The sequence below is a fragment of the Lissotriton helveticus genome, chromosome 10 (genome assembly GCF_964261635.1).
Source record: "Lissotriton helveticus chromosome 10, aLisHel1.1, whole genome shotgun sequence".
NCBI lineage: Eukaryota > Metazoa > Chordata > Amphibia > Caudata > Salamandridae > Lissotriton > Lissotriton helveticus.
The window spans coordinates 915,458,600-915,486,264 of NC_136071.1; the positions used below are offsets into that span (position 1 = coordinate 915,458,600).

The 27,665-nt window shown below is 44.9% G+C and overlaps 1 protein-coding gene across 1 annotated transcript in view; it reads right to left on the reverse strand.

Moving 5' to 3' along the window:
* LOC144784639 (macrophage mannose receptor 1-like) overlaps positions 1–27,665 on the reverse strand; it is a 949,320-nt gene that overhangs the window by 697,967 nt on the left and 223,688 nt on the right. Inside the window, exon 10 of the mRNA XM_078663568.1 lies at positions 1,148–1,263. Coding sequence (XP_078519694.1) covers positions 1,148–1,263 — 116 coding nt within the window. The remainder of the gene's footprint in view (positions 1–1,147; positions 1,264–27,665) is intronic.

Consider the following 27,665-nt stretch of genomic DNA (forward strand, 5'->3'; position numbering starts at 1 on the left):
ATGATAAGTTTGGAATTTGACCTCAGTGTTCCTAGGTAAAGAAATAAGTAGAAATTGCAATAGGTAGTTCTGGATAAAATAATCATAAAGGTTATGACATTAAGCACCTGGCTGCAGTCTAAGGCCCTGATTCCGAGTTGCATAGTACACCAGGAGGGTAAATTTGCATGCAAATATGCTTTCAGAGTACAGAAAACCAGCACCAGTATCATGCAATTAAAAGAATAGCCCTATTCATTGGGGAATACAGTGGGAAACCAGATGTACCAGTTGTCAAAACGCATGGAATTCTCAAATCCATGGGGGGCTGGGGGTTGTTAATGATGTGTACTTACGGAGTTTATGTAAATAAACATGAAGAAGTAAGAGGAGAATGATGTTTACTTAAAGAGTTTATGTAAATGCATATGCCGATAGGAAGAGAATGAGGTTTGCTTATAGAGTTTATGTAAACTGACATAAAGAGGTTAGAGAAGAATGATGTTTACTCACAGATTTCATGTGAATCCATATGAAGATGTAAGGGCAGAATTATATTAACTTACAGAGTTTATTTAAACAGACATGGAGAGGTTGGAGAAGAATTATGTTTACTCACAAAGTTTATGTGAATGCATATGAAGTTGTATGGAAGCAGAGAATGATATTTACTTACAGAGTTTATGTAAATGAAAACGAAGAGGTAAGAGGAAAATGATGTTTACTTATAGAGTTTATGCAAATGCATACGAAGAGTTAAGAGGAGAATGTTTACTTCCAGAATTTATGTAACTGCACATGAAAAGGTAAGAGGAGAATGATATGTACTTACAGAGGTTATGTGAATGTACATGAAGAGGTAAGGGGAGAATGATGTTTACTATTATGCTGTAATTGTGGTAGGAGAAAAAGAAAACTGGAGAAGGGTAAGTGGTCTTAATTAGATTGGGTGATAATGAAAAATCATCAGAATGCTAAATCCAGAAAAAAACGCTAGTGAATTCTTCTTCACATTTAGGATTTCGTAAAAAAAGGTTACCTTCCAAATCCTAACCCGGCTAATGGTCTTGATGTAGATTAAGGCAAATTGCATGTTGTACAGGAAGGAGAAAGGCAGAATGTAAAACATTGCTAAATGTACACATATAATCATATTTTATCTGTATACCTGTTTTGAACAGTAACCAAATACGCCTTGTGGGTATCACATCTGGCAATGGCTTCTGGAAATGTCTCTGCTTGTTGAGTCACCAGGTAACAGTAAAATCCAAATCGTTTCCAGCCCTAAACGAGTGTAAAACATTTTGACACATTACTGATCTAGAGGCATTGTTGTTATAGTGCTAATTTTCTAGAGAGTACAAGTAAAAACACTGAAGACAAGTGAACTCTTAAACAGATATTAAAGAATGCTAAATAAAACATAATATTATCAACAGAAATAAAAAATATAAGCAAAAATGATTTTCATTAGGACTTATATGGCATTTCTTAGCTAATTGTATGATCATTTGGTTACAATTGTAACACTCATTTATAAAGGTACTTGACAAAATGGCATTATAATAAATCATAAAGCAAGCATTAATATAGAGTCTTGTGAACCATTATAGTTACTTGTTATGTCTTTACATACCACATTGTAAGAAAATGTTTCTTTTTGTATGGTCACCCTCATTTGTTTGGATTAATATTTCAGTTTTTTTTGCTCTGTGCACTGGGGCACTGCTGATCAAGCCACTGGACATGCGCTGTGACCCCTAAAGGATGTCAAAATTGTCAATGCTCCAAAATGGCATATTTAGCTTCCTTATAATCCTTAGTGTATAGTACAAAATATCACAATTGGGCTTCAGCACCTATTGCGCCACCACTAAGTGGCAAAGCAAAACCTGACTGAAGGCCGGCCACCAGTAACTTTGCTGCCTGTGTTTAGACAGCAAATCCGACCTGTCAAAATAATCCCTTTTGTTTTGACAGACCTAAGCCCTAATTTCAAATTAATAAATCACCCCTAAGTAGGTTTTAAATACCCATAAGGCAGAGTGCAAGATATTTAAAGGTAGGAAATGTAAACATTTAAAGTAAAACATCCTTACAGTGAACAGGCCTAAAAAGATATTTTCATTGAAGCAGGGATAACTGTTCCATAGGAAAGCATTGGGGTGGGAATCAGCTAAAAAGTTAGTTCTTTAACTTTTTATAAATACTTATTACAAATGCATTTCATTGGCAGAGTCAGATTTATAATAAATATTTGACAAAGGGAAATTTTGAAAAGTCACATTTTGCCTGCCTAAAGCATCTAGAAACCAATTTGCCTGAGCTTCCAACTGTCACTGAAGTGCTGAATGGCTCCTTAATTAGTTGTGGATTGGCTTCCACAGCTGAAACAAGGGGTGTGGGTGGAGGTGTCCTGTTCCTCTGACAGGACAACCACTTTGCAGTGGCCAGGAACTTAGTTCTCTTCAATGGGGTTCAATGGGGCCTATCCTGCCACAATTACATATAGCTCACAACTGGGCCTACCCCCCCTATATTTTCTTTGTAGCTAGCCAGGCACCAATCCCAATGGGAGAGGAGCTGCCCCTATACCAGTTTCGAACGACTAATGACTAGAGGAAAGGATTCGCTTATTTCCATATTCAGACCTCTAGGGTGGGTATAGGAGATAGGAGCTCGACACAAGGGAGAAAAGGTTCTGCCATGTTGTATTTAGGTGGAGAGAGGAACCTTGAAGTTATTTGCAGCAGGGCATAAAAGTTTTCCCTATGGGTTAGGGAGGGGCTAGGAATCAATCCACAAGAGGCTAGTGCCATTCATGAATGTGGCACCCCCGGGAACCTTCTTCAGAACATTACTGGACCTGTGGAATGTAGAAGAAACATTGCACCTGCTGTTGTGACATGTGAGGAGAACCCTAATGGTGGACCAGCTCCCACTTGTACTCAGGACAAAGAATTGGACACCAAGGGTCTGTTGGCCAATCTCCTGTTAAGCTACAGGGACACAAAATCCGGACTACGCCCACTTTCCTGAAAGATCCCAGCTCACTAGACTTTACTGGACTTGACCTGGACCTTGCAAGTTGCTTCTGTTAGAACCGATGTATGACAGAACAATGACTCCCTAAACCACAAATGCCTTAACAACGAGGTCTTAACAGAACTGCGTCTTTTCCACACATGCCTTTATAACAAATTTTGTGGTAAGGATCACACCCCAGCACCCCTCACCCTGTGCCTAAAACCCAGCCCTGCAGTCTACCTGCTCCAGCCCTAAATATGACCCGTCCCCCCCCTCTGAGCCCTTAAACCCAGTCCTCAGCCCTAATATCTGCCCCGACTCCAGACCCCCACCCTGAGCGCTAAAACTGGCCCTGAGCCCTAAAAACTCCTCGACAGCCCCCAGGCCCCAAGCCTAAAAACTGCCCCAGTCCTACTTACCAATCTGCATCCTGGTCCTTCCTGTCCCAATCCTTTCTGTTCCTCTCCCTGCCCATCTGCTCTGCATCTAGAGCACTGACTTCCTTAACCACATATATGGGTGGTTAAGGCATATGCTTGGTTGAGGTTAGAATGAATCCTGAAGCTAAATGGTTGTTCTTGAAATCTTGAAAACCTTTGCTGTTATTAGAGTGTACTCATCCTGCCTAACACTAAATCCTATGACTTCGGTTGTTTTTCAAGACTTTTTGTGTCCAGTACCCACCTGTCATGCGGATCTACAAAGGGCACATTTTCACTGCCCCTGACATTGCCATAGCTTTCACTAAGTTCTCTACTCAATGCTGGAATCCTTCGATACTGAGGAAGCTTCCTTGATGCTGCTGTCAACAAGAACCTGATCGATGCCAAAAACCTCCACGACGCAGAAACCTGAACTTTTTTCTTCCTTGACTACAACCGCATAAGAACTCTGTCCTCCTGCAAACTGTTGCTGCAGAGTTCTGCTTATTGACCATATGAACACAGCGCTTGTGCTCGGCCCGCAATCTTGCGTCTCTGGTCCCAACTTTTGATGTTTCCCTGTCAATTATTGGCATTTGCCGTAGTTGCCACTTGGGACTTTTTACCGCTATTTTTCCTTATGGCTTTAAACATTTTAATCTCTGGTTCCCCTTCTTGGGTTTTGCCATTCTGGTGTCATTTTGTTCAATAAAATATTCTCTATTTTCATAAATTGGAGTGGGATTTGACTTTGGTGTATTTGCCACTTTTTTTTTTTGTTTACTGTGCTTTACACATTTCCTTAAGTTAAGCCTGTCTGCACTGTGTCAAAGCTACAGGGGTTGCATTCAGGTTTAAATTACTGAAACCTTTAATGGACCTAAAAAGGATAGTGACATTCTTGCCTATGGTGTATCACCCCAACTAATCCACTTTCTCACACACTATCTCTAGAACATTATTCCCAAAACTAATAGGGCTTTACTTAATGTGCTAAAGCATGCAACATAAATACTTTAAAGCCAGGAAAAATATGCTGTCTATGTTGATGGCTCTCTGGCCTTCGGTAAAGTCCTATCTTTGCTTCAGTCAAGTAAAGATTGCAGTGCAAGGGAGCCATCATCATAGTTGCACCTTAGCCATATGACAAGGAAAAAGGAAGGACTATAATGAAGGCTCCCTTGAAGCTCAACCTTTTGCTATAGAAACTGCACTCTATTGAAAGTCAGATAGCCCTCAATATTGAAGCCTTCACTTTCTAGGACAAATTTTAAGAAAGTTTCATGGAAGGAACAAGGTGGAGTTGGGTGAAGGGAATGAAGAGCACCAAAGGAAGATATGGTACCAAATATTAACCAACAGAAATATAAGGTCCAAAATATGCAAAAATATTAAACTGTAGGAGTTAATAATAGAAAAGCGTACACCAATGGTTAATATTTTTGTAAACAAAGTCATGAACAAAATATTTCTTCAAGGCAACATTTTTGCTAACAAACTTTTTACACAGAACCCGGGGAAATGTATTAATGTGGGACAGAACAACTGTGGGTGTGGCTCCACCACACGCGTTTCACCTGAACCCTACGCCTATGATCTTGTTGGGCGCAAGGGAAGTGCTGCTGAAGGCTGAAGAGGAATGTGGGTGGGTTGCTGTGCCACTTGCCATCACTTACATTGCGGTAACAGACCTTCCAGTGCTGTCGTGCCCCTGGCTCCATCATGGGTGGAACCACTGTTGGAGGATGCCAACAGTGCCTCCATTTCATAAGGTCTTCTTCTTCCCAGGATTCCCTAGGAGGGATCCTGGGTTCTAATAAATCCCAAATCAAAATGTCAGCCTCAGTCATCTCCTCAATTACTCTTTCCCAATTGAAGATGTCTTCCCCATAATTTCCGGTATTGTGGGCAAATATAAGGAAGTCGGTCCAGCTACTTCCTTCGCAATGGTTCATGCTTTCTGCATTAGTGTTTCATCGCTCCTGCTTTGGTTGGGTTATTCTGTCCCAGTATTTTAGTTTTAGTTATAGACATTCTACTTCTTCCTGTTACTCCTTCTGTTTGAACCCATCCAGTTATTTTTCACGTGTTTTCCCCCATGATTTCAACTGACGTCTGGAGATATTTTGCCCATGGGCTTTTTCCTCAGTTGGGACTCCTTCTAGAGGGACTTTCCTGCTTTGACTTTTCCTGCACTGACAGCATAAAAGGAGTTGCCCCAACCGCTGGCAGACCAGAAAAGCCGTTATCTGGAGTTCTCCATCAATCCTCATCCAAAAATCCACAAGCAGGCATCTGATCCCTGACAGGGTGTTGCAGATGGGAGAAGAGAAGAGCACAAGGGGAAGGGGAGAGGGGTGAAAGTGGAATAATAGGGGGCACCATGTTGTGAGAATGCAGGGCTCAAAGGGAAAAGAGGAATATTGAAATTGCTAGGTTGTCCCTGCACCTGCAGGAATCAGGGAAAAAGTCTAACACCCCTTTAATAATATACCTATTACCCTACTCTACCACTCTTAATGCCTTGCCTTGTAATTTAAGGCTTCTTGAGAATGGTTCCTCCTCTTTCTGTGCACTCCCCTCCCACACAGAAAAACATGCCTGGCCTTGTGATCCCCTTTCCCACCACTATCTGTGTGCCGCCAAAACACATGAATAAATATATCTGGTCTTCTTTCACTATTCACTTCCTCCTTATGTTTTTTCTTCTGTTTATACATTTACTTTTGTAAAAGATCCTTCGTATATAGCCCACTGGTACATTCTTCTTACTCTGGCAGAAAAATTGCTCCAGTTTCAAAAACAAAAAATTTCATTATATTTAAGGTGGCAATGGCCATGCAAAATGTTAACCGATATTTACAAATGTTGAAGTGTGTGAGTGTGTCAGCCATTTTTTATGACTACCTGCACAATTAACCCTAATGTTATACTTTATACATTCATAAGTGTCATTTACAATCCTAAACCCCTGCATTTGCAGGGATTTGAATAATAAGGGGCCCGATGTAGGTAGGATTGAATTACCGATTCTTAATTACCGAATTTTACCGATTCGGTAATTAAGAATCAGTAAATCTGAGGGGTGGGTATGTAGGTATTCCAGATGTGCTGGAATACCGAATCGGAGAAATTCAGTATTTACCAATTCGCTAAATACCGATCGGTAATGCCCATTCATTCCTATGGGCTTTGAAGCCCATAGGAATGAATGGGCATTACCGATTCGGTATTTACCGAATCGTAAATACCGAATTTCACAAGGGTGCAGGGGGTGTCACTTTGACACCCTCTGGCCCCCCCAAAACAGGCTCGGGTGCCATGTGGCAGGCAGACATGCCCCAAGGGCAGGTCTGCCTGTCATATGGCAGAGGTGTGCATGCACACATGTGCATGCAAACCGGAATCGGTATTCTACCATCAAATTGGATTTGATGGTAAAATACCGATTTTGTAAGGCTTGTGGGACTCAGAAGAGTCCCACCTACATCTCAAATTTACCGATCGGTAAATTTATCGATTCCGTAAAATTAAGGGCCCTACATACCATTTCTGAAATACCGGTCGGTAACGGCCGAAAATACCGATTTTCGGCCGTTACCGACCGACCTACATCAGGCCCTAGATGTACTGTTTACTTTTGCACTCCCTCACTTTTTCCTGAAATTTTCAGAGAGAAAATATGCAGTAAGTTCCACATGTAATTCCACGTTTTCATGAGGCATACTTAATTCCAGTTAATTATTTCACCTGTCTAAAACTTCGGCTTGCAGTATTGATATTTTCCAGGTGTACTAAATACCTCAGACCTATCTTTCCCAGTTTTAATCAAGGATCAAAATCTTAGATGTATTTTTGTGCACTTGGTAGGTGAAAAAAAAAGTAGTGATTTGGTCCCAATCATCCATTATATGGTGCTGTCTGAGTGGGTTCACTGATAGAATATCGATGCCCAAAATATCCCCATACACAAATAGGGATTCAAAAATATCGATGTCAAAAATATCAACATCCTATATTTAAATTGCAAGTACAAAAATATCGAAAGAAAAATATTGATGTGAAAAAATAGATGTACAAAATATTGGTTTTTGTTTACATATATTAAATAATACAATTAACTTTATAAAACATATTTAGATTTAATATACATTTTAACAAATATAATAAAATAAATTTAATTTGAAAAATATTCAAACATGCACAAATAAAATGAAATATATATCTATATATATATATATATATATATATATATATATATATATATATATATATATATATATATATTTCCTTTAAAACAATTAATAAACTATTAATTCTAATTTATTTTACAACTTTATAAACATATAAGAAATTACATTTTGCACTCCATTGAGTGCAACAGTAGAGAAAGTGTTGGATAGCGGAGGGGTAACATTAACTAGTCCCATTCCAGTGAGTGCAACAGTAGAGAAAGTGTTGGATAGCAGAGTGGTAAACATTACTATTCCCACTGCAGTGGGCTCAACAGTAAGGAAAGTGTTGGATAGCAGAGGGGTAAAACATACTATTCCCACTCCAGTTTGTGCAACAGTAGGGAAAGTATTGGATAGCAGAGAGGTAAAAATTACTATTCCCACTCCTATGGGTGCAACAGTAGGGAAAGTGCTGGATAGTGGATGGTGGATAGTGGATGGATAGTGGATGGGTAAAAATTACTATTCCTACTGCAGTGGGTGCATCAGTAGGGAAAGTGTTGGATAGCAAGGGTGCTAAAAAATACTATTTCCAGCCCAGTGAGTGCAACAGTAGGGAAAGTGTTGAATAGCGGAAGGGTAAAAATTACTATTCCCACTCCAGTGGGTGTAACAGTAGGGAAAGAGTTGGATAGCAGGGGGGGGGGGGGAAATACTATTTCCACTCCAGTGAGTGCAACAGTAGGGAAAGTGCTGGAAAGCAAAGGGATACAAATTAATATTTCCACTGGAGTCAGTTCAAAATTAAAAACAAAAAAGTTTACAGCAATAACACAAAAGATTTTAAAAAAACAAAAAATAAAACATATATAACAATTTTAAATATTACAAAAGATAGAAACCGATTAGAATGTTAAATATATCTAACAAATACCTAGAAAGATTATTTAAAAGAAATATATAATAATTTAAAAGCAACAAACTATTTTTTGATAGAAATGTTTTATAAACAAAAACATTAATTATTACATATATGTAATATTTTTTATCTCCTACCCTATAACACCACACAATTCACAACCCACATTTAATTTGTTTTTTAATTGTACCTTCATTATTACCATAATTAATTATCAATTAAACAAATAGTACTAATTTAAAAAAGATTAAAAAAATAAAAATTAATTAACTCACCAAACGTTACTCCTATAAAACCAAAACACACACAAAATAACAATAAACACTTACCACAAATATTTATCAATTGATAAATTAATATTAATAATCAACTAATTATTAGCTAATGAAACATACATTTCTTTCCACCCTCTACCCCACCAAACAACGCAACGTATACCTAAAATTCATTACACAATTTCCATAACTAATTTTCAATTAATACATTCAGATCAATTAACAACAACATATTAAATAATTTAAAATCATTTTCTTCCCACCCTTTACCACTATAAACTCCACAACTTACATAAAAAATTAATTACACTATTGCCAAATTTTCATTTTAAGTAATTAATTAGCATTAATTAACAGACAATTATTAATTAATTATAAATACATTTCTTCCCACCCTATTCTCCTATAAACCCGCTACCCTCTTCTAAACAAATGACACAATTAACATAATTAATTACAAACTAATTAATTAATTAAATATTAATTAACATCTAATTAATAAATATGTAATAATAAAATACCTCCCACAATAAGCACTATGAAATATAAATAAAATATGAATAAAGAAAAAATATTAAAGCATTTTTTATAGTTAAATGACTTCCCACCCTATTCCCCTAAAACCCAGAACCTGCTCCTAAAAAAAATTACACAATTAACATAATTGCCAATTAAGTAATAATAATCAACTGCCAATTAATTAATAATTAATAATTAATTAATTCCCACAATTAACACCATAACATCTAAATTAAATAAATACCAATACATAAAGAATTATAATTCATTTATTATAATTAAATGAATCCCCACCCTATTCCCTTTTAAATCCACAACCCACTTTTACAAAATGGCACAATTAACATAATTGGCAAATATTTAATTAAAAATAATTACCAACTAATTAATAAATAATTAATAATAAATTAATTCACACAATTAGCACTATAAAATCTAAATTAAATAAATACTAATACATAAAAAATATTCATTTATTTATTATAATTGAATTAATTCCCACCCTATTCCCCTATAAACCCACAAACCGCTACAGAACTTAAAAATGCAAAATGTTATAAAGATAACATTTATAACTACTAAAAATGTAACACATATATTAAAAAACAAAAGAAATTAATATACAAATAAAATATAACATACTTTTAAAATACATACTAAAATGCATAACACTAATTAAAACATAGAGATTTTAAACAACTACATTTTTGCAAACGATATTAAAAACTTTGATATTTCCAAGATATTTCTTACCTGCAAGTCGATATTCTAGACTACGATATTCTTCCTGTTGATATCTCTGTATCACAATATTTAAAACTCGATGTTTGTGTATGTTGACATTTTAAACTCGATATTCTGTCTGCACACTGTCTGAGTGGCACAAATACTGCTGAGTTTGATAACTTTTAAATTGCTACTCTTTAGTCTCTGAGGAAATTGGCATTGGGTGGTGCAGCAGCATTCACTAATCCTTTCCTCCTCTTGGATCTGTGAAGAAGTTTTGGATGCAGACTAAAGTGATTGAGACAACTCTCAAATACCTGCCCCACCCTCTTCTGTCAAATCTGCAAAAAAATGGGAGATAAGTAAAGGATGTTTTTGCAGTATATATTTTTCACTTTCCTCGGTTCCTTGTGGGCAAAGGAGCAAAGCAATAGCCCCCACAATGTTGTTCCAGTTTATAATTGTTGTCAGCTCACGTGACATAACAGTAGTTGACAACAGCTGCCAGAATGCTTTGCTATGTGTAAATGTTTTTTTAATGAAAGCCATGTACAAGATAGCTCCTTGTTGTCATGAAAAATCAGACATATAATGCCATGTAATACACACATCACAACTGTGATCATAGTGATCTCATACTGCTTCGTAGGCAATGTATGTGCTGTGCCTTATATGCTCAAAAGTAGCTTTTGCATTCTTTCCTCTTTTCCTTCCTTCAATATTCTAAAGGTTTTTAAACTACATTTCTTCAGTGTGTCTGTAAATATTAGCGATCTGACTCATGTCTGTAAGTACTTTGTAGAAGTTGGAAAAGTGTTCAAAATAAGGGTGACCCAGGTCAACAAAACGGGGGCTCATTAGGATGACGGGCGGGCTTTGTCCGCCCGCCATCCTGTCGGAATTCAGGATCGCCCGCTATTAGGGCAGGGGTCCCGTGGGGGGTATTAGGATGTGCCCGCCACAGTGGCGGGCACATCCTGCATTTATAGCAATGTGGCGGGCGGTGCTCTCTGCACCGCCCACCACAATGCTATACATGCATCAATGCATTTGCATAAACAAAGCGGCAGGCACCGCGCGGTGCCTGCTGCTATGTTCATGCAAATGAAGGGGGGTACCACACGTACCCCCCGTGTGCAGACCCCACCTCTCCTTCACTCTGGGGGCCCGCAGGGGGCCCCCAGAGTGAAGACCGCATGCCGATGCCGCCACGGAAAGGCATCTCTTTGGGCCCATCATAATATGGCTGGCGGCCGGGGCGGAAAAGCGGCAGACGGTCTTTCCATCCGCCGCGGTCCCCCATGGCGGGGGGGGGATTCAGGAGAGGATGGCGGGCGGATTGCCCCCACCAGGCCGGCGGTGGCTAAAGCCAGCCTGGCGGGGGCAATTATTATTATTATTATTATTATTATTTGCATTTGTACTGCGCATCGGCTACCCAAAAAGGGTTTCCCGGCGCATCTCTGCTGTTACGGATGAAGAAAGAGTCTTATTTATCGAATAACCAGGTTTTTAGCAACTTTCGAAAACTGGAGTAGTTAGGTTCATTCCTCAGTGAAATGGGAAGAGAGTTCCAATGAAACGGCCCTAAGTAGGCAAAGGATTTACCTCCTATGCGAGTACGTTTAAATTTAGGGATCTTAAATCAATCAATCAATCACAGCATTTATATAGCGCACTACTCACCCGGCGGGTCTCAAGGCGCTGGGGGGGGGGGGGTCTGCTACTGCTCGAACAGCCAGGTCTTGAGCTGCTTCCTGAAGGTGAGGTGGTCCTGGGTCAGGCGGAGGTGGGTCGGAAGGGAGTTCCACGTCTTGGCGGCCAGGTGGGAGAAGGACCTTCCTCCTGTGGTGGCTCTCCGGATGTGGGGGACGGCGGCGAGGGCGTGGTTGGTCGATCGAAGCTGGCGTTTGGGAACGTAGAAGTTGAGGCGGCTGTTGAGGTATCCTGGGCCTTGGTTGTGTAGGGCTTTGTGTGCGTGGGTGAGGAGCCGGAAGGTGATTCTCTTGTTGACTGGGAGCCAGTGCAGGTCTCTCAGGTGCCCGGAGATGTGGCTGCAGCGGGGGATGTCCAGGATGAGTCGCGCTGAGGTGTTCTGGATCCACTGGAGTCTCTTCTGGAGTTTGGCGGTGGTTCCGGCGTAGAGGGAGTTGCCGTAGTCCAGACCGCTGGTGACGAGGGCCTGGGTGACCGTCTTCCTGGTCTCTGTGGGGATCCAACGGAAGATCTTACGTAGCATGCGCAGGATGTTGAAGCACGACGAGGAGACGGCGTTGACTTGTCTGGTCATGGAGAGGGAGGAGTCCAGGATGGAGCCCAGGTTGCGTGCGTGGTCTGTGGGGTTGGGTGCGCTGCCCAGGGTGGGGGGCCACCAGGAGTCGTCCCAGGCGGAGGGTGAAGAGCCCAGGATGAGGACTTCCGTCTTGTCCGAGTTCAGTTTCAGGCGGCTGTTCATCATCCACTTGGCAACGTCTGTCATCCCTTCGTGTAGGTTGGCTCTGGCGGTGGCGGGGTCGTTGGTGAGGGAGAGGATCAGCTGGGTGTCGTCGGCGTAGGAGATGATGTTGAGGTTGTGCTGGCATGCGATGGCTGTGAGGGGGCTCATATAGACGTTGAAGAGTGTTGGGCTGAGCGAGGAGCCTTGAGGAACGCCTCAGATGACTTCGGTGGCCTCCGATCTGAACGGGGGGAGCAAGACTCTCTGTGTCCTTCCGGCGAGGAAGGAGATGATCCACTCCAGTGCCTTCTCCTGGATTCCGACGTTGCTGAGGCGCTGTGCTAGGGTACGGTGTCAGACAGTGTCGAAGGCCGCGGAGAGGTCCAGGAGGATGAGGGCCGCTGTTTCTCCGTTGTCGAGCAGGGCTCGGATGTCATCGGTAGCTGCGATCAGGGCGGTCTCGGTGCTGTGGTTGGCCCGGAAGCCAGACTGCGAGAGGTCGAGGGAGCCGTTCGTCTCGAGGAAGGCGGCCAGTTGCTTGTTGACGGTCTTCTCGATGACTTTTGCCGGAAATGGGAGCAGCGAGATGGGGCGGTAGTTCTTGAGGTCGGTGGGGTCGGCTGATGGCTTCTTAAGTAGGGCGCTGAGTTCGGCGTGCTTCCAGCTCTCCGGGAAGGTCGCGGTGTCGAAGGAGGTGTTGATGATGTCCCGCGGGTGGGGTGCGATGACAGCGTCGGCCTTGTTGAAGACGTGGTGAGGGCAGGGGTCTGTCGGAGATCCGGAGTGGATGGAGTTCATCGTGTGGACGGTGTCTTCGGTGCTGATCGGGGTCCAGGCGCGGAGGGTGGTTGTGGGAGGCGGTGGTTCGGTCGTGGCGTGCGTCGGTTGAGTGCTGAAGCTGTTGTGTATGTCCGCGATCTTGTTGTGGAAGTAGGAGGCGAGGGAGTTGCAGAGGCCTTGCGAAGGGGTGATGTCGTTGTTTCCGGCGTTGGGGTTGGAGAGCTCATTCACGATGTTGAAGAGTTCCTTGCTGTTGTGTGCGTTGTTGTCCAGTCGTTTCTTGAATGCGGTTTTCTTGGTGGTGTGGATCAGTTGGTGGTGTTTTCGGGTGGCGAGCTTGAGGGCAGTCATGTTGTCTGGTGTTGGGTCTCTGCGCCAGGTTTTCTCGAGTGCTCTGCAGTTCTTCTTGGAGCTCTTGAGTTCGTCGTTAAACCATGGTGCTTTCTTGCTGCCGGATCGGATCGGCGGGGTCTTCAGAGGGGCAAGGTCGTCTGCGCAGTCGTTGATCCATTTCGTGAGGTTGGTGGCCGCTTGGCTGGGGTTCGTTGTGCTGGTGGGGGGGTTCATGCTCAAGGAAGTAGCGAGCTGGTCTGCAGTGATCTTGTTCCAGCTTCTGCGGGGTACCTGTTGCTGGTGATGGTGGAACGTGGTCCTTCTGAAGCTGAAGTGGACGCAGCTGTGATCCGTCCAGTGGAGTCCGGTGGCGTGGCTGAAGGCGATGTCCTTGCTGGAGGAGAAGACGGGGTCGAGCGTGTGTCCGGCGCAGTGGGTGGGGGTGGTCACCAGTTGCTTGAGTCCGAGGTTGGCGAGGTTGTCCAGCAGGGTGGTGGTGTTGCGGTCGTTGTTGTTGTCTAAAAAGGCCCTGAGTGGCTGATCTGAGGTTCCTGGATGGAATGTATATTTTTGCCAGTGAGAAGAGGTACTTCGGGGCTGTGCTTGCTTTTATTTTGTGCATATAAGTGAGTGCTTTAAATTTTACTAGATTTTCAATATTAAGCCGGTGTAGTTTACGTCGGAATACAGAAACTGATTCCCTTTTGGGCACCTTATATAGTAATCTGACTGCCGCGTTTTGGGCCATCTGTAGGCGGTGGAGATTAGTTTATTGGATCCCAAGTAGAGGACATTTCCGTAATCTAAACGGGATGTTATCAAGGCGTTCACCACCGTTTTTTTAGTTGACTCAGGGAGCATCCAGCATATTTTTCTCAGCCACCGTATGATGGAAAAGCAGGTGGCTGCCACTCTCACTGATTGTGCATGCATGCTCAAAGTGTCATCCAAGAGTACGCCTAGGTTACGTACTTGCGAGACTGGGTTTGGGAGGTTGCCCATTTTCTCTGGCCAATGTTGATGGCTCCATAGATGCCTCTGTTTCCCTAGAATGACTACCTCTGTTTTTTCTCCATTGAGTTTTAAAAAAAATTCCTTCATCCAAGTTGCGATGTTGTTCAGTCCAGTTTTAAGCGTAGAGATGTCATTTACATTTTGTTTCGAACAGTGAAAAAATAATTTGCGAATCATCAGCGTAGGAATAGATCGTGAGTCCCGACTCTTCAACTAACTCAGCCAAAGGCTTAACATATAGGTTGAAGAGAAGTGGACTCAGGATGTTTCCCTGTGGTACGCCATGACTGAATGAGTGGGTTTCGGAGCATACATTTTGAGAGAAGACTTGAAATGTCCTGTTTGAGAGGAAATCCTGGATCCATTTCAAAGCATCCCCATTAATTCCAATGTTGCTCAGAGTGTTTAAGAGCACCTTGTGAGAGATGGTATCGAAAGCAGCGCTTAAATCGAATAGGATGAGCGCTACTGTTTCATCTTTACCCAATTTCTGGCGGATTGTCTCTGTCACACCCAAGAGTGTGGTTTCCGTTGAACAACCTGCCCTGATTCCGGACTGTGACTGGTGAAGAAGTTGGTGAGTATTCACATATTGTGTCAATTGAAGATGAATATGTTTTTCTAGAACTTTTGATAAGATTGGGAGTAAAGAAATGGGACGGTAGTTTTTCGTATCCGTTGCATCCGCGTTTTTTTTTTTAACAATGGGTGGATCATGGCATGCTTTCAAAGGGAGGGAACTTTGGCCTCTTTAATTGACATATTGAGTACCTGCGTTATAGTAGGTATCACAGATAGACTTAACTGTTTGAGAGTGTTATCTGGGATAGGGTCTCTTGGTGACCCCGATTTGATTGAATTTAATAGATCTTCAACAATATTAGTGGTTAATAGGGGCCAATCTTTTAGTTCCTGATCGATCTTTCCTCGATTGGATTTCTGCGTGCCATCCAATGCAGTGACCTTTGGTCTTGGGGCCTCAGTGTCCTGTAAAATGATATCTTGACAGATACCTTCCACTTTATCTATGAAGAAGTTCGCTAATTCTTCACATTTGAATAGTGACAAAGTAGGTGGTTTGGCTATTGCATCTGAGCCAGCCAACGTTTTCACTGTGTTAAAGAGTGTTTTTGCACAGTTTGAGGCCCTAGAGATGGTTTGATTCACGAAGGTGGCACGTGCTAGTTTGCATTCCTTATGGTATTTGCTTAAAGCGGTTTTATAGGCTAATTTGTCTGTAGGACTATAGTTTTTTCTCCAGTGTCTTTCAAAATTTTACAGTTCGATTTGGACTTCTTCAAGGAATCGGTATACCACGGTGCTGGGGGATGATGTGTAGTTTTTTTTTCGATTGGAGGGCAATCCGCCCGACATTCTAATGGGCCCCAATGCTCCTTATAAAACATTACAAATGCACACTTTATGCCAATGGCACTATTTACATTAAGCATGATAAGTCACAGAATAGCTAGTTGCTGATGGCTTCAGGTGGCATAGTGTAGTCATAGCAGGAAACTGGGGTAGTACAGATCATCTTAGGAATCATAGTATCCTTATTGAGCTTATATGCAAGGGGTAGGTTTATAACGTGTGCATGGCTTTGGGAAGAATCATATCTTAAGAGCTGGTTGTACAATATAGCCACAAGTACAGTGAACACCATAACATTCCTGCTTATGTGCTATATATTTAGTCTTGATGTGAGCCTGAGACAGAATGCTTTCCTCTGGGAATATCTTTTGAGCTTTATTCAGATGAAAGATAGGCCTTTGCAATTGAAGAGAAAAGGAGGTTAAGGCAGTCAACGCCTTCACCCTTGTGGTGGAAATGGGGTGTCTCCCAATTTGGGAAATAGGTCCCTCACACACCCGGTTGGTGTCATACCATATAGGTGAAGTGGAGGTATGGGGGCCTACTAGTGTAGATGTCGATACAGAGTAAGGTGAGGTGCCGTCGCTGGTATGATGACCTATATAGGTCAGTCCATTCTCTATATATAAAAGGTACCTCATTGTTAGGTTATACAGTGCTTGGTTCACCTGAGTAACCAACCACTGTGTAGGTAGTGCAATATTTCCGGCCCTGAAGAATCGCCACGTGATCTCCTACACATTAGGCGAGAAACATGTCAACCACTCACATCTAGCCACCTCTGACCATCATACCAGCGGAGGCACCTTATCTGCTTTTAATTGAGACCAGTGTGCTTACAGATTAAATTATTTTTGGAGTACCTCTGTGCCTCATTTTATCCCTTCACAGTACACCTCACCTTACTCTGTATCCACATCTATACTATTAGGCCCCCAGACCCGCACTTCACCTATATGGCTTGGGAAACAGATTTCCGACAAACAGCCCCTCATTGGGTGCCCGTCAGGCATTGCAGCGGCCTGATGAGGAGCATGTCCTATGATGAAGCATGACACCCAACCGGGTTTGTGATGGCCCTAGTTCCCTAATTGGGAGACACACTGTTTCAAACTCAGGGTTAAGGTGTTCAATCAATCAATCAATCAAACCATTTGTATAGCGCACTACTCACCCGGGAGGGTCTCAAGGCGCTTGGGGAAGGGGTAAGCTACTGCTCGAACAGCCAGGTCTTGAGTTGTTTCCTGACGGCGAGATGGTCCTGGGTCAGCCGAAGGTGGATGGGGAGGGAGTTCCATGTCTTGGCAGCCAGGTAAGAGAAGGATCTTCCTCCGGCGGTGGCTCTTCGGATGCGTGGTACGGCTGCGAGGGCGAGGCTGGTGGACCGTAGCTGGCGGGTGGGCGTGTAGAAGGTCAGGCGGTCGTTGAGGTACTTGGGGCCCAGGTCGTGGAGAGACTTGTGTGCGTGGGTGAGGAGCCGGAACGTGATCCTCTTGTCGACGGGGAGCCAGTGCAGGTTCCTCAGGTGGCTGGAGATGTGGCTGCGTCGGGGGACATCCAGGATGAGTCGGGCGGAGGCGTTCTGGATGCGCTGGAGTTTTTTCTGTAGCTTGGCTGTGGTTCCGGCGTAGAGGGCGTTTCCGTAGTCCAGTCTGCTGGTGACGAGTGCTTGGGTGACAGTCTTCCTGGTCTCGGTCGGGATCCAGCGGAAGATCTTGCGAAGCATACGCAGGGTGTTGAAGCACGATGAGGAGACGGCGTTGACTTGTCTGGTCATCGAGAGGGAGGAGTCCAGGATGAAGCCCAGGTTGCGAGCGTGGTCGGTTGGCTTGGGTGCGGTGCCCAGGGCTGGGGGCCACCAGGAGTCGTCCCAGGCGGAGGGCGAAGATCCCAGGATGAGGACTTCCGTCTTGTCCGAGTTCAGTTTCAGGCGGCTGGCCTTCATCCACTCAGCGACGTCTTTCATCCCTTCGTGTAGGCAGGTTCTGGCGGTGTCGGGGTCTCTGGTGAGGGAGAGGATCAGCTGGGTGTCGTCGGCGTAAGAGATGATGTTGAGGTTGTGCTGACGTGCGATGGCTGCAAGAGGTCTCATGTAGACGTTGAAGAGGGTGGGACTGAGTGAAGATCCTTGCGGGACGCCGCAGATGACTTTGGTGGCCTCGGAGCGGAACGGGGGGAGGCGGACTCTTTGTGTTCTTCCGGCGAGGAACGAGATGATCCACTCCAGTGCCTTCTCTTGGATACCGATGTTGCTGAGGCGCTGGACTAAGGTGCGGTGGCAGACAGTGTCGAACGCAGCGGAGAGGTCCAGGAGGATGAGGGCCACTGTTTCCCCCTTGTCGAGCAGGGTCCGGATGTCGTCAGTGGCTGCGATGAGGGCGGTCTCGGTGCTGTGGTTGGCTCTGAAGCCGGACTGTGAGGGGTCGAGGGATCCGTTCGTCTCGAGGAATGCGGTTAGTTGTCTGTTGACGATCTTCTCGATGACTTTATCAGGAAAAGGGAGGAGCGAGATGGGGCGGAAATTTTTGAGGTCGGTGGGGTCCGCTGTAGGTTTCTTCAGGAGGGCGCTGAGCTCGGCATGTTTCTAGCTCTCCGGGAAGGTGGCGGTGTTGAAGGAGGTGTTGATGATGTTCCGGAGTTGGGGTGCGATGGTGGAGTCAGCCTTGTTGAAGACGTGGTGTGGGCAAGGGTCGGTCGGTGATCCGGAGTGGATGGTGTCTTCGGTGGTCACCGTGGTCCAGGTGCGAAGGGTGGCGGTGGGGGGCGTTGGATCGACGGTTGGGTGCGTGGATGGTGCGCCGAAGCTGTTGTGGATGTCGGCGATCTTGCGGTGGAAGAACGAGGTGAGGGAGTCGCAGAGGTCTTGTGACAGAGTGATGTCGTTGGTGCCAGTGCTGGGGTTGGAGAACTCCTTGACGATGCTGAAGAGTTCCTTGCTGTCGTGGGTATTGTTGTCCAGTCGTTCCTTCAGGGATTTCTTCTTGGTGGTGCGGATGAGCTGGTGGTGCTTGCGGGTGGCGTGTTTGAGGGCGGTCATGTTGTCGGTGGTCCGGTCGAGGAGCCAGGCTTTCTCGAGGGTGCGGCAGGTCTTCTTTGAGTCCTTGAGTTCGTCGGTGAACCAGGATGCCTCTGCTGGGAGGGTTCTTCAGTGGTGCGAGGTCATCGGCGCAGGCGGTCAGCCACTGCGTGAAGTTCCGGGCTGCTTCGTTGGGGTCCGTTGCGCTGGCGGGTGGGTTCTGTCTGAGAGAGGTGGTGAGCTGCTCGGTGGTGATCTTACTCCAGCTTCTGTGGGGAATCTGAAGCGGGTGGTGGTGGGTCGTGGTTCTTCTGAAGCTGAAGTGGACGCAGCTGTGGTCGATCCAGTGGAGTCCGGTGGAGTGGCTGAAGGTGATGTGCTTGCTGGATGAGAAGACGGGATCAAGCGTGTGGTCGGCGTAGTGGGTGGGGGTGTTGACCAGTTGCTTGAGTCCGAAGTTGGTGAGGTTGTCCAGCAGGGCGGTGGTGTTGCGGTCCTTGTTGTTCTCCAGGTGGAAGTTGAGGTCCCCTAGGAGGATGTAGTCAGCGGAGAGGAGAGCGTGTGGGCTGATGACCACCCTGGGTGTTGACCACCCTAGCCTCCTTTTCTCCTCATACAGGAACTGCATACCTTTCCTTCCCTGTCAGGTAATATGGGGCTTGTATGCTGGAACTATAAGTGCCCCTGATTCCCCTCTATGTTACTATACCTTTTCAATTGAGAGCATGTCCAGTGCTTGTAGGGCTTGTGAGATGTGGTCATGTAGGTGAACATATAGTAGTAGTTTTGCTGCACCATTCTGGATTCTTTGTCACACAACACCGAGAGTGAGACCATCTGGTAAAAGACATTTGCATAGTCAAGTTGTGGCATAAAATGGAGGTGATTACCTGAGCTTCCCGTTTCTGTGCCTACAATATTCGGGGCATGTCGCGGTTCCAGTTTTGGGACTGGGATCACTGGAAATACACTTGGTTTTAGCTTAGTGTTTTCACCTCAGGTCTGGTGGGCACATATAACGAATATTCTGATATCCATTCTCCTGCGTAGAAGCCATATTCTCGCCTATCTTCTTCAAATGATTCCACAGTCTTACTCCCAGAAGGCTTTGAGAAGGGATTTGTTTAACCAGTCTAAGATGGCAACCTTTCCTAACTGTTTTACTACTTCTTCCCTATCCAAGATGGTGACTGCTCACTTCCTGTGTATGGGTATATAAGGGGCAGAATCTTCCATCTCCCTGCGTTGCAACACTTCCTGCTCCTGCTGCTGTGTCCTCGCTCCTGTTGGTACATCTTGTTCCTGACTGGTGTATCTTCATTCCATTTTTGCTTCCTGTTTCTATTCTGGATTCAATTGGTGCTTTACTCCTGCTTGGAATTTCCTGTCTTCTGGTCTGATTTTTCCTTGCTGGCATTTTCTGTCTTCGCCCTGGACCCTCTTCTACTGCCTCCTTTCCATTCCTGGAGTCTCCGCGTGCAGTAAGAGGTTATTTCCCTTCAGGGTTGGGGACTCCTTCTGGAAGGAACAGTCCGCTCTGGCAAAATATTGTCGACAGCACCATGGCTACTGGAAAGGGTTCGCTCTTACCTTGGACAGACCAGAACTTTCAAGAACCGAAGTCGGGGACCATCCCAGCGGCGAAGAGAAGTTCCGACCATGACATTAGCAGGGAGGTCAAGTGTGGGGAAAGTTGAATGAAGGTTGCAGGTGGCGAGTGAGAAGAGGAGGAACAAGGTGCATTAGTAGAAAGTGTGCGTAATGGTGGACTGTGGGGAGATATGACAAGGATGTGGGAGAGTTAGAAGCTAATAGATATAATAGAAATTGAAAATGAAGAAGAGGGTTTGGGTTAGTATTCTTCATCCTCTTCAAAGAGGTTGAATAAAGACTTGAATGAGTTAACATACAAGCAGAGAGGGGATGTGGAGATGCACAGACTGTAAAAGAAGTCAAGGTGTGTTAGCAAGAGCAATAGGAACATGTTGTGGAGAGATGGGTACTGGTAGGAATGGGTATGAGAAAGCATGAAGTAGGGTGTTTTCCCCTTTTGTTTCAAGTAATTTCTGGTAGTGTGTGTGCTACAGAAAGAAGAATATGATTAGAAGGGGGCTTAAAAGCCTTATAGGTGGAAATTGATGTCAGTACGAACTTGGCATTGTGCTAGTTTTAGTTGTCTCAAAGTGAGGGGTGGAAGGACCCTGAAGTGGAGGAGTGGCAATGATGTGGTGTTCTTAAGGTGCGAGATGATACAGTGTTAGGTAAGAGAGAATCAACTGAAGAGGATAAGGTAAGAAGAAGAGGGAGGGTGAAAAATGATCATTGTATGCTGGGTTAAGGTGAAAGGAAGAGTAATAGAGGGTATGAGTTTGGGAGGTGCGAGGAGAGTTGAAGAGCTTCAGGGAAAAGGTACGTTACTGAGACATATGACTACTTTGACCCCCAGCCATATTTGGCTCAACATGCATAATGTACCCATACAGTTCAGTGTCTTGTGCATCATGACCTTAGCCTCATGTGTTACCATATTGTGTTTATCCATGATGTGTATCTCCAGATGCAAATAAATACAAAGGAAAAGGTGCCTATACCTGTACCATCCTCATCATGTTTGCTTTCATATACACCCTCATGCATGTCATGAAAAGTATGACCATTGTTTACAAATTGTTTCACCTCGAGTTATTTGGTAAAAATGACTTTATTATTTTGCAAATGAGTAGAGAGAAGCTTTGACTCACAATGAAGCCCATCCAAAGTGCATTCTGACTGACAGCAGTAGGCAGCTTATGGGAATCTATAGACAGCTTTAGCAAAGGCTATGCTCAGAGTAGCAAAATATGCAGGACTGATACTACTTTTCATCATGAGAGACTTGTAAGCAGGGTCTTTTATTATGATATACAAATATAAACCTGCATAATATTTGGATTGTTCTTATTGTTCACTTTCCTTATGTTTGCTTGTGCTAATGCTGCAAGTATATTTGTGATAATAGTGCTGCATGTATTTTGCATGTGGGTAGTACATAATAAAATGTATAGATAAAATAATGTGTGTGTGCACTGATTTGGGAGGCTGGAAATAGGAACCCAATCTAAGAAAATCCTTCTGTGTCTTTAACATGTCTGAGAGAACTGTGAGGAACTGAGATTGTGGAAAAAACACGGCATGCTCTAGTTTTGAAGGAGAAGGCGTGGGGAGGATGGAGAGTAGAAGGCTACTTAAGAAGAGGAAGGGTACCAGAGGATGTGAGATGGTGAGAACACCGAAGAGGAAGGATGGCAGAGTGCTCACAGGATGCATATTAGAGGTTGGGGGTCAGGATGAAGCAGACTGGTGGGTTACGGAGGTGCCAATAATGTTAGAGCCTGGAGATAAGGAGGATGTAGCAGAGGAAGGTTGGATGAAAACGAGAGGGATGAAATAATGAGCATGTGGTAGAAGCTGATATGTGAGGGAGGCTGTAAATGTATAGTAGAGTGGGCTTAGTGCGGAGTTTGGGTGTTTCAAGGAGGGAGCTGAGTAGAAGATAAGGTAGCCAGGAAGGTGGGAGGGGAAGGGAAGTAGTATGATAAAATAAAGGCCGAAGTGGCTGGGCAAACTGGTGTACAGCTGCTTGGTAAGAAAGCGAGAGCTGGCTGTTAGATGGTGAATAGTAGGACAGAGGCAATATGAGAAGAGCTGATTTTAAAGTCTATGAAGTTACCCAGGAGCGGATTGGTGCAACACAAGCAAGTTACACCTTACCAAAAAGCCACCAGGAGATTTAAGAAATTCTGAAGTCACCCTTGAGTCTCATTGGCTCAATCCCATGAATAACTCTGCTTTCTAAACTGTATCAGATTTAGGAAACGATGAAGTCACCCAGGAACTATGAAGGCCCACAACACAGGAGCATGCATTTTCCCAAAAACCACCAGGATAGCTAGGAGTCTGTAGAGTAACCCATTATTCTGCCCGTCTTACTCCCTATTCTGAGTTGGTTCCCCAGCCCTACAGTCGTGATGAACTGTTCTCGGTTCGCCCTCAACTGTGAAACAGCTCAGGCAGCTGGGAAATTTTAGATAGTTTATCTATACTTTGTAGGAGCTGTAATTTGGGCAGGCTGTCCCCCTCCACCTAGTACTCCCACCACCAACATTTAGTACTCCCACCACCAACATTTGGTGTGGGCAATCTATTAGGGCGCAAAATACAAACAAAAGACTCTACCTATATGATTAAGCTAAGCTATACGTCTGTTGATGTTTTAACCACTCTAGTTGTGCTTAAATGACCATGCTCTTCACAGCAGGTGAGCTGATATAAACATTACTTTCTTTTTTCATTTTAAGAAGATTTGATATGTAACAGTGAAAAATCATATAATCTAGATTGCAGAAGAAACAGGTCCCATTTTCTTTAATCTATTAGGGCGGCCTTGATGAATGACCGCTCTTTATGTAAACACTCTCAAGACATCTTTGACCTTCTTTTTGACTGGGCTCTCAATCTGTTGTTCATAACTGAGACTTGGCTCACAGTGTTCTCTAACTGAATGATTGAGCTGGCAATTCCTGGGGGTTACAAAATTCTGTGTGCTGACCACAAAGGTGGTAGGGGCGGAGGTGTGGCAGTGGTGTTCAGAGACAAATGGACCATTCTACGGTGTGTGTCCCTGGACTAGGGAGAGCAAGAAGCTCTGGACTTATGCGTTACCATCTTTCCCCATTTCTCACTAAGCAGAACACTGGTTTATAGACCTCCATGCCCGGCTGGCACCTTTCTGAAAGCTTTGGATGATTTTATAATACTGTGTGCATTACCCTTTACCCACTTTCTACTCCTTGGAGATAATAACATTCACTTGGACTCCTGGGACGCAGGGGACACACAGGAGTTTCTCGACTCATTGAGTCTTGCCCAGCTCAAACAATTGTTTGGCACCCCTATGCATTGTGGCAGGCATATTCTTGATCCGATTTGCACTAACTTTCCTATTGTCGTCAAAGGTCACATCCCAGTGCCCTAGTCTGACCATTCTGTGATTCATTTTTCCTGGCATTTCGAAAGTAACCACTCACCTGGCCTGTCCTGTCAAGGACCACATGGTAAACCTTCCATGAAAATCGATCTTCTGGCATTTAGTCCCACCTTTGCTGAGACACGACCTGCCCCCTTTATTGACCTGGAGGGAGCTCTTGATATTTTCACTAGCTGGATTTCTTTGGCGGTTGAGCGCCTGTCTTCGACAACACACCTTAGGCACTCCAGGAATTCTCCTTCGAAACCTTGGTTTTCCACTGAGCTTAAAGTCCAGAAGCAACAGTGTAAACGATTGGAACGCTCTTGGAGACAGGATTACTGCCTGTTGGCCAAGATGGCGCTCAGAAAAACTCAAAAAGCATACTATGCGTCAATAACCCTAGCAAAATGCCTTTATTATGCAGAGCGCATTGCTCTCTCTAGGAATAACTCCAAGGAAATCTTTCCCATTGTACAAAGCTTTCTTTCCCCTAGAGCAGAGACTATTTCATTTTCCTCTTCAGCTGTATGGTGTGAGAAACTCTCTAGCTTCTTTATAGATAAGATCCAAGCTCTTCAGGCGAGCTTCAACACCCGTAATCACTGTGACACAAGGAAATTGTCTCTGTTGGGGCCGACTGTTACCTCTCTACCATCATCCTCACTGGTGGCTTTTTTACCTATTGACCAGCTAGACTCTCTGCTGGCTCTCAAGTCTCTGAAATCGGGCTCTCCAACTGACCCTTGCCCGGCCAGGCTTCCGTCCTAAGTAACCGAGATGGTTAATCCTGAGGGTTAACAGACTAGTCAACCTGTCTCTCCTGGAAGCTACGGTTCTCATAGCTTGGAAACAGGCCAAAATGATGCCACTTTTAGAAAACTTCTCTCTGGATCCTTCTCTCCCGGTCACCTATGGTCCCATCTCTCTCCTTTCGGATGTGGCGAAAGTCTGCAAAAAAGGGGTTGATAAACAACTTTCTAGCTATGTCAAAGGTCACAACCTGCTCCATCCACCCCAATCGGGCTTCAGCGCCACGTACAGCACCGAGACAGCTCTTGTTGAAGTCACGGAAGCCATTCGGGAATGTCTAGATTCAGGCGGCAGAGCAGCTGGACCTTTCTGTGGCATTTGACACTGTGCCACATTCCCTGCTTCTGGCCCACCTCTCGGATATTGAAATATCAGGGTTGGCCTGGAAATGGCTGAAGTATTTTCTAGAAGGCAGAGCACAACAAGTCTGGCTCCCTCCTTTTTCTTCCTCCTCTCAGATTGTGACCACAGGAGTGCCGCAAGTGTCTACCTTTTGCCCCCTTCTTTGTTTTTGTTTTTTTGTTCAAAGTCTCTTTTATTTTAGAGCAAAAATGAACTCAAGTCCACATGAACACAGAGTTAAGCCTACAACCCACTTAGGGCCAACCGCTTTATTATCAAGTGCCTCATAGAGAAGAGTGATGTAGTATTCAGACAGATAGAGACACAGCATGTCGCCTACAACCCTTGCTGGGCCGGCCGCGAGTTCTATTACATATAGTTAAATGAACTTGTTGTGGGGAGTCCCAGGACTTGCTGCAACATGCAGAACACGGGCTAGAGGCCCAAATAATGTGAGGAATAGTAAAGGCGGAGGTAAAGATCAGAAAAAGAAAAGGAAAGAGTCTGAGGGAAAGAGATAGGCTGTACATGTAAGGGAGTGGTCAGACAGGATGTGGCATGAGATAGTGACAATCATGATGGAAAAGATTCCTGGCGCTTTGCGGCGGGCATGGGCAGGGGCGCCTGATCTAATTATGTGAGGAGTCTGTTGGGGTCTGATGAGCATATGGCATCCTCGAATAGTGGCAGCGCTCTAAGCTTAGAAGGTAAATGGCGTGAATGCTCTATCTTACAGAGGTACCGAACTAATGGGCTCCAGATAGCATTGAAGTGAGTGTCTAGTGCGTGTAGTCGTGCTGTGAGGAGTTCCATAGTAAGTACGTGTCACAAGCGTACGAACCAGGCATCAATCGAGGGTGGCTCTGTTTTCTTCCAATAGAGCGCTATAAGTTGTTTAGCTGCCTCAAGCATGTGCAGTGGTATGGTCCAGTCGCTGCGAGTGAGCGCTTTGATGTGGTCCGGTTTAAGATCTAGCAAGATCGTGGCTGCAGATTCAGGCAGGGGGATGCCCAGTACTCCTTTGATATGGCTAAGGACTTCTTTCCAGAACAGTGCCAAGAGTAGGCAGCTCCACCAGATGTGAACGAAATCTCCAGGAGCAGTCAGACAACTCCAACACAAGGGGGAAGTGGCGGGGAACATTTTGTGCAAACGTACAGGCGTGTAATACCATTGCGTCATAATTTTGTATGCATTTTCCCTCTGAGGGACGCCCCGGTGTACCCTATGTATGTCGCGCCACAGACGAGTCCACTGCGCGGGCGTGATTTCCCTATCCGACATTCGCTGCCATTGGTGTTGATAGGGATGTGTAGACAGCTTCGGTGGATGCTGCAAAATCTGATATGTCCTTGATATAAGGCCTTTCGAGTCGTCAAAGGAACGGACCAGGCGCGCAAAGGAGGTGAATGGCCGAACAGCCGCCTGCTGCATTTCTGGCGATGATACCCAGTGGCGCAGCTGAGCATACTGTAATCCAGCTTCCTTTGGTAGACAGAAATCTTCCCTGCATTGGGCAAACGTCTTAAGGGTGCCGCCTTCAAACAAATCACTAATCACTCTACAATCCCCCTGCAGCCATTTGGCAAATGCCTGCGAGCGATAGGCAGGAGGGAATTAGGGGTTGCCTGCAATGGGAGTCTGCAGGGATGGAAAGGTTGTCAGCCCTTTTCGCACAGCTATCTTGTCCCATATGTCTAGGACCTTCCTAGTGGGCACCGCCATGTAAGCACTACAAGAGCGCTCTGCGCGATGAAGCCACGTAAGATCCCAGATGGTACGTCCCGTCACCATCCAGTCCATATGAAACCACACCTTCTCGCTTTCAGTGGTTGTCCATTCCGAGACAAAGCGGAGGTGTGAGGCCCAATAATAGTCCAGAAGATTTGGACACGCCAACCCCCCGTCCCGCGGCAGCAAGAGGATTTTATGAGAGAAATGTTGCCTACGCCCACTCAATATAAATTTAGTTATGTCCGTTTGAAGGCTCTGTATCTGGTGTTGTGGGATAGGGGTGGGCAGGCACTGAAATAAGTATAAGATTTTTGGGAGTATTGACATTTTGACAGCATTGAGCCTGCCCAACCAAGAGATCGTTAGAGATTTCCACTGTTGTAAATCCTCCAGGATGGTGTTTTTACATTCCTGCCAGTTTACCTGCGTCCACGTGTATAGGGAAGGAGTCAATAGCAGCCCCAGGAATCGGATATGATCCGAGGCCCATTGGTAAGGAGCCAGCTCCTTTAATGCCGGAATTTCCTCCTTTGGAATCGTAAGGTGCAAAGCCCAAGATTTACCATGATTAATTTTGAGGCCCGAGGCGGTCTCAAAGGACTGCAACAGTGCGTGTAGTGCAGGGATAGACGTGTGTGGGCGCGAAAGCGTGAGGATGAGATCATCTGCAAATAACGCCACCTTGTTCTGACGGCCCCCAAAGGCGAGGCCGTGGATGTCCACGTCTTGTCTGATCAGCTCTGCTAGAGGTTCTACCACCAGGGCAAATAGCAGAGGG